The sequence below is a fragment of the Eutrema salsugineum genome, unplaced genomic scaffold, assembly GCF_000478725.1.
Source record: "Eutrema salsugineum unplaced genomic scaffold, Eutsalg1_0 scaffold_2, whole genome shotgun sequence".
In the NCBI taxonomy this organism is placed as follows: Eukaryota; Viridiplantae; Streptophyta; class Magnoliopsida; order Brassicales; family Brassicaceae; genus Eutrema; species Eutrema salsugineum.
The window spans coordinates 13,148,219-13,156,591 of record NW_006256829.1 but is presented as its reverse complement, the minus strand read 5'-3'; the positions used below and the strand labels follow the sequence as shown (position 1 = coordinate 13,156,591).

The following is an 8,373-nucleotide window of genomic DNA, read 5'->3' as shown; positions in this document are numbered from 1 at the left end:
TAAAAGAAAAAAAAAATATGAAAAAGGGATGAGGACATTTCTATATAAATAAGTAAATAGGTATTCCTAATTTTCTTGTCAAATATCACATAAAATAGTGAATTATTTGAGTGTAATGCCTGAATTCTTTCTTTACTATATGACAACATATTAGGTATCTAAAATATTCAACAACAAAGAGAGAATCTTTGTTGCACACAAAAAGAAGAAGAAACAATTTCTGAGAAGAGTATCCACGAGAAGAAAGAACCGAATTACACTTGCAACGCGTATCATCAACACATGGTGGTATGTGTGATTGGATGAAAAGACATAGCTACTTTTTAAACATGGTTCTATATTTTTTTTTTTTGGTGAATGACCAGGAGAAACATGGTTCTATATTGTTATTATAATTTTTAATATGTATCTCTATTATACTTGTTTTCAATATTTTTCCCCCGTTTTAACATCAATCAGTACTCGTTTTCAATTTTCTGCAAAAAGCAAAAACCCACCAAAAAGCTAAAAAAAAACCCTAATAGTCATATGACTCATCTCTCTTCATAAACCCCAAAGCCAGAGAAACTAAACCTCAAAAGATCAAAACAAAATCGTTTCTCTGGTTCTTCTTGTTCCCTTCTCTCATTTTGTTTTTTAAAATAATAAAAACTCATTTTGGGCTATTTTAAATTTTCTCTTTAATTTGAGTGCTTCTTGAAATGGGTGAGACAACAAAAGGAGATGCTACAAAACCATCACCGAATCAAATCTCCTCACCTAAAGATTCTTCACTTGATAACCAAACACCAAACCCATCACTCCTCCACCACCATTACCACCACCAATCTCCGATCTTCATCCCCACCGTCTCCTCTCCCGGAGCTCCGGTCATCTCAAAACGACCACGCTTCGCCACTTCCGGTGCTCTCTCTCCACCTCAATGGAAAGCCTTACCGTCTCCTTCCACCGTACAAACCACCGCCACATCACTCTCTCCTTCCACCGCCATTGTAACAGCTTCATCCACCGAAACCGCCGGATCTTCCCCGCCGGGTCAAGAAGCTACCAACACCGAGAAACAACAACCACAAGAAACGGAGTCGTTTCAGCATAAATTCAGAAAAGGTAAATACGTGAGCCCCGTGTGGAAACCAAACGAGATGCTTTGGCTAGCAAGAGCCTGGAGGGTCCAGTACCAAAACCAAGGAACCGGGTCTGGATCCGGATCCGGGTCGGGCGAGGGAAGAGGGAAGACCCGAGCGGAAAAAGACAGGGAAGTAGCCGAGTTTCTAAACCGGCACGGTATAAACCGGGATTCGAAGATCGCCGGTACGAAATGGGACAACATGCTTGGCGAGTTTAGGAAAGTGTTCGAGTGGGAGAAAGGTGGAGATAAAGACAAATTCGGTAAGAGTTACTTTAGGCTCTCTCCTTACGAGAGGAAACAACATCGACTTCCCGCGTCTTTTGATGAAGAAGTGTATCAAGAATTGGCTCTTTTCATGGGTCCACGTGTCAGAGCTCCGACTTTAAGCCGCCGTGGTAGCGGCGGAGCTACGACGGATGTTACCTTAACGCCTCCGTCTGTTGAGGAGCTTCCTCCTCATCTTCTTCATCCACCGTTGATGACTTCAAGAAACAACGAGGATATTGATAATTATCCTATACCTTCCATAGGTAAAATTATATTTTATTTTACTTCTATAACGTTTTTAGTTTTATTTATTATTCATTGACTTGTCTAAAAGTTCAGTGTTATTTAATAGTCATATAAAACCATACTGCGTATTTGATTATGTTATTTATTTTGGTTGTCTGTGATTGGTATGACTGTTTATTTGTCTTATTGATGAGAGTTGAAGGAACTTGAAGTCGTCTAAGATTATGACTTGTTTTGTTATTCTTTTTCTTTTTGATGTTTCAGCAAAATTAGTTATGTACTTTTTATCTAACAAAACAAAATTAATTATGTATTTTGTAGGAAGAGGGAAGAGCTTAGCATTAACAATAGTTGGAGATGATCATCATTCACAATATCCGTATTCACACAACATTGCTAGAGGATCAGGTTTATTCTCTAATAAATCACTATACTACAATCCTTCTTCCGAGACGATCCCATCTTCTTCCTCTTCGTCTTCTTCGCTAAAAGATCTTCGCCGTGTTGGGAAAATCCGGTTAACTTGGGAGGAATCGGTTAACTTGTGGGCTGAGGAAGGAGAGGTTGATTATGGGAGAATTAGGGTTAGTGGGTCGAGCTTCTTGAACGCAGATGAGCTCACCTACTTGGATGATTCCATGGTGGCTTGTACAATGGAATCTTTTGAAGAGGGACCTCTCAAGGGATTTTCTTTGGATAAATTCATTTCTGGTCAACATCTTAAAGTCTTTGGAAGACAAAAGTCAACTTCATCATCTGCTCCTTCACCTTCCGGTAACACACACACACATACATTCCTAATTTAGTGTCTATTTTATAAAAATTAATTAAAGAGGAAATCAACGCAATGAACCTCTCTATTCTTATAGAGCGATGAAATGTTATGCATAACTCCAATGATGATTGATATACACAAGTAAAGAGTAAATTTACTAATGCAAGTTTCTAATCATATAGAGCTGAGTAAAATGTAAAGAATAAACCTTAGTGAGAAACAAACAAGATGATTGGGGACAATTAAATATAAACTCTCTAGAGTGTTTCATAACCCTTTAGTGGGGCAGGCTTGTTTTGATTAATAAACCTAAAGTTATAGATAATGTATAGAAAACTAAAGAGAAAAATCAGTTCAACACTCTAATCTTATTATTCGTATGTTTGCCTTTTTTTGAGTTAATATGGCAGGTTTGTTTGATCGAGCTCAGCTTCCACTCTCAGAACCCATTTATAAATGTAAATTTGTTTCTAATCTCATAGATTTAAAATTTGTTAAATTATCATTATTTATATCTAATATTATTAATAACATGTGAACTAATGCTATTACAGCAATATCAACATTGGAGTTCCAAGACCCATCGGAGCATTACTTGAGTAAATTGCGTGTGCCGGCTTTAAATCTTCCGAGCTTATTTGAGCTCGCACATTATCTTCAACAACCACCGCCGGGAACTCTCCGGTTTCCCCTCAGGCGAGATGTCTACAAAGACTTGCCACCCGGGAAAGAGCTCTTCTTCTCCACTTCCTCCACGGAGCTACTAGATTGTAGAGCAATCACATATGATATCATCAGCCCCATAATGTTCCGCTTAAACCCTAAAAACCGTTTCGTCATCTCGAGCAAAGACTCGCTGATCCCGCTGTGGGATGACTGCATTAACCGGATGGTTTCAAAGTTTTGTGAAATGGTGGTTTTGCGTAAACCGGATTCATCTTCTTGCGTTGAAAACGTTCAAGACCAATGGCCAAACGTGATGGGATACGTAAAAGGATTTGGAATATGGAGAGGAGAAGAGACTTATAAGGTACGAGAATGTGCAGCTGATCCTTCTTCTCTATTGGTCGAGAAGATTCTTTGGTCGCACAACGATATTCCATACATTCTTGGATACCACGCAATAGGGCTCACCGTAACATTCTGCGCTTTGAGCCGTTCTTCGCAAGATAGAGTCATCTGCACCGATCTTTATTCGTTCGACATCTCATCACCGTCCGATCGAATCAAGGCCTTGGTTCCTTGTTACCGTCTCGCTTCTCTTTTACCTTTGCTTGCAGATCGGTGCACTACGATGCATTTATGTTACAACGACTTCGAGAGAATCGATCATGGAGATTACGTGACTGAGATAACGCCTCACACGGTGACTAAGTACTACTCAAGCAAGAGAAAATGGAGTGGAGTGAAAGGAATCTACGATTTTCTCGACCAAAGAGTTCCACACGCGGAGCATTTGCATAGGTCAAGCGAGAAGGATCTCTCGTTGAGTTTTAAGCCACGTGGGATAAGAGTCAAACCTCGTAACGTTGACCAGCTCATCGAGTCGCTGATGTGTGTGGCGAGAGCGCTCGTTGCGCTTCACGACCTTTCCTTCATGCATCGTGACATGGGATGGGATAATGTAATGAGAAGTGAAACATCGGACGTGGAATGGATTGTTTGTGGGTTTGAGGAAGCGGCTGAGTCGCCGCAGCTTAACCCGCACCGCCGTGAAGCCAAGGAGAAGGAGGAGGAGGAGGAGGAGCGTGGGAGATACGCACCGGAGATGGAGAGAGGATTGCATGCGGTGAAAGTGGATGTGTGGGGAGTGGGTTATATGATAAAGACTTGTGGGTTAAGTAATGTGCCAAAGATGCTGAGAGAGCTTCAAGGGAAGTGTTTGGAGCCAAACCAAGAGAACCGACCGACCGCAGCCGATTGTTTCCACCACCTTCTCCAGGTTCAGTCTGCCGGTTCATCGTCGTATTAGCTAGTATTTTGTTTTCTTGATTTTATAGAAACTCGTTAACCAAAAAAAAAAAAAAAAATTCAAAACTTTTTTTTTTGCTTCATATGTGAAGGTTGGAAACCTAAAATGTAGAAGTGAATTAGGAGGATTTGACCATCAGCCTAGTCAACTTTTGTCCGTTTTAATAATTTTGGTAGCTTTTTAACCTACTAATTTAGCTTCGGTAGTAAAGGTTCGTTTCGAATATTTCGAGAGATGGTAATATATTTTCTTTGGAGATAAATTTGTTCATGATATGCAGTAAATAGAAGTAATTGTAGCTTACTATCTATAGGTTTTTTTTTTGAACCAGCTAGGCAGCTATGTAGTTTTCTTTCGGAGTGTTTTTATTAGGCCTGGACATTCGGATATTCGGTTTGGTTTCGGTTCGGAACGGTTCCGGATATTTCGAGTAGAGAAAGTTAGGATCTATCGGATATTTTTATAAATTTCGGTTTGGGTTCGGTACCTTTATTTCGGTTCGGTTCCGGTTCGGATAATCGGATCCGGATCTTTTGCCTCAAATTTTTAATTCGACTCACACTTTTTTAATAACAAAAATTCAAAAATATATATATCAAAACTTAAAAATATACCCAAAAATCCCAAAAATAAAGAAAATATATCAGTAAAACCAGAAATATATACCAAATATCAAAAATATCAAAAAAAAACTAATATTTAGAAGGATATATAATTATACTTTGGATAATTCGGATATCCAATCGGTTATCGGTTCGGTACTAGTTCGGTTCCGGTTCTTCAGGTATAAGAGTTTAAGATCCATCAGATATTTTTAAAAATTTCGGTTCGGATTCGGTACCTCCATTTCAGTTCCGGTTCGGATATTCGGATCTGGGTTTTTTGCCTAGGCCTAGTTTTTATGAAGAAAACAAAAGGAGGAACTGATCAATCTCTTTAGAAAGACTTTTATATAAAAAAGTATATATATATATATATATGTATATATTAAAACCAAAACAAAAAATATGGTTGTTGACTGATGAGAAGGAAGGGTGTTTGTCTGGAGAAACAGACATCGGGCTAAGCAAAATGGCGGCTCATCTTTCTTTCTCTCTCTCAAATCACCTGCGCCACATTTAACCTTTATTTTCATACCCAAAATTATTATTAATATTATTAATTATTTATTGGTATGGTTTCTGTTTGTTTTAGAAATATAAAATTTATATAAATAAAAAATATTTACAAAACCCAAAACTTGTGAAGAATGAGATGGGAATGTTAGATCAAATTTGGGATGAGGTGAACCAATGAATCTTTTCTCAATCTATTGAAAGCGAAGATTCTCAATCTATTGAAAGCGAAGAGCATCTCTAATCCAATCTTTAGAGCATCTCCAACAGACCCTTAAATCCTTATTTTTTAAGGGGTTTTGGTCAACAGACCTTCAAATCCTTATTTTTTAAAAGGTTGAATAGTGACCCTTCAAATATAAGGGGGTACTGTTCATCTACTTAAAAAACTTTTTATTTTTCATTTTAGTCATTGTAATCCATATATCTTACAAATAGTCAAATAATTTTCTTATCTTTTTTACTTTAGTCCACATAATTATATACTTAAAAAAATTCAAATATACCATTATAAACTTAGCTGTTATATATTAAAATAAATAAATATTAAATTTTAATTCATAATTTAAAATAAAAATATTATATAACACAAAAACAAATTTCATATAACAATAATATTACATTAAACAAATTATAGCAAAATATAAAATTACACTATAATAATAATTTTTTACATGATAATAAAGTCACAAACATACAAAATATTTTACAAAATAAAATTACACTACTATACTAATATTTAGGTCAACTTGATCAAGAATCTCCAAATTCACCAAAACATTATAATGCATAACATGATTATCAAGGATGAACGTTATGGCAATGCGCCGATTAGAGAAGCGAGATCAGCACCATAAACAACAGTTGAAATAGCAGTAAACGAAAATATCCGATTTCAACAATTTTTAACTCGTAATCTACAGATAAAAAAACAAAGAAACTCATTTATCACTTCGAAATGCATTGATTGATCATATATAGGAGCATTATGAAAATAATTTTCTTTAATAATTTGTTATTTTATATGGAATTTTATTATTTAATTTATTAATGTATTATTGTTATTTATTTATATTATCATGTAATGTTTTATTTATTAATATATTATGTAACATTTTAGTTTAAAGTATGTTTTGTATCTATTATATTATTTTTATCATATTATTTCATTATTGTTTATGTTGAGGATTAGTATGTAATATTTAAATACTTTTAAGGATAAATTTAAGGGTCCTTGTTGGAGCAGTTCACCTTCAAACTTTTATTTTGAGGGTCAGCTCCCTTTAATATAAGGGGCCTTGTTGGAGATGCTCTTTAAACCCTTAAATATAAGGTTTTTTGTGCTCCAACCCAACCACCAAATCTTCAAAATTTGAGGTTTTGAATAGTAAAACCTCAAATTTGAGGATCCACTATTCAGACCTTTAAAACACTGTTTACTTTACTTTTTAATCCTTACAATTATATATCTTATCAATAAACTTACATTTTATTTTTCTTTTCATTTTAGTTCATATAATTAGATATCTTTTAAATATAAATATATCATTATAAATTTAAATATCATTAATAAAATTCAAATAAATACTTAAATTTTAAAATTAAAATTACCATTAAAAAAGAAATATTACATAACATTCTTATAAATAAACATAATAAAAATACATCAAGACATACAAAGTAATTCAACACAAGAAATTAAAGCTACATAAATATATAAATATTACACAAAATAAATCAAGAATTTTTTTCATGTAATTTTATAATTTGATTTGTGTGTGTTTTGTTTTCTATTTTATATGTAATTTTCTGTTATTATGTAATTTTTTTATATATATATATTTTTTATGTGTTCTATATTTATATATAAAAGTTCTATCATTATAGTTAATAATTATGGATATTGAGGACCATAATGTAAAATACAAGCTTTCTTTAAAATAGATTTGAAGTTTTACCATTGTAGCAATGCACATTAAAACCCTCATTTTAGGGATTTAACATCCTTAAAATAAGGGTCTAGGTTGGAGATGCTCTTAGTCAACACATGAAGTGGAGAAAAAAAAGAAAAACTGTTAAGAAAAATGTGTGATTATCTATCATATTATTATTTGTCATCTTCTTACACTTCCTTGGACACTTGTTATATTGATTGGACACTAATCTTTATATTAAAAAGAGGTGATATCTTAATCACCATTACACATCTCTTGATTTCGTTCTAACTCTTCATCTATATATCTATAAATAGATGGTTGTAATGAAGAGAATGGACATTAACAAGAAACACAAAATACAAGTATAAAGAAAAGTTTTGTTCTCTCCACAATCTTTCTTTTATCTCTTAGAACACAAAATTTTACTAATCTTTATCTATAACTAGCTAATAGTCCACAAAACGTTATCAGCACAAACCGTTCCTATACCGAAGAGGTAAGTTTTTATTTGTGTTCAATATGTTTACATTCATATTCAATCCAAAGTATATGCCATACTCTATTTTCTTTATATATATATATATATATGGTTGGTTCATGATCATATGGTAGATGTTTCCTTAAATCATGCCTTCATAAAATATATTTTGTCTCCAAGGCAAATATCATATGTTTTAGATTATTGTTCTTTCTTATCTTATGTTTATTATCATAATCTATATAGAAGGTTTGCCTCCTACCTTCAATTCTGTTATTATTATATTTACAAAATTTTAAAGTTTTTATCATGTTTCGTTAAATCAGAATTTTAAATCAAAACATTACTAAAGTTATAATTTTTTTTTATATATCGACTCAGTTATCATGTCAAATTTGGCAAACTTCGAGATTGCTGCCTTTGATATATCAGGAAATAATTATATGAGATTGGC

General features: G+C 33.8%; 1 protein-coding gene across 1 annotated transcript; it reads left to right on the top strand.

Moving 5' to 3' along the window:
* Positions 1–701: 701 nt before the first annotated feature.
* On the top strand, positions 702–4,389 carry LOC18018205. Its single transcript, XM_006401845.1, has 4 exons — positions 702–1,659; positions 1,964–2,416; positions 2,816–2,875; positions 2,972–4,389. Exons 1-4 carry the CDS (start codon positions 702–704, stop codon positions 4,387–4,389), a joined length of 2,889 nt encoding a protein of 962 aa, XP_006401908.1.
* The last annotated feature ends 3,984 nt before the right edge of the window (positions 4,390–8,373 follow it).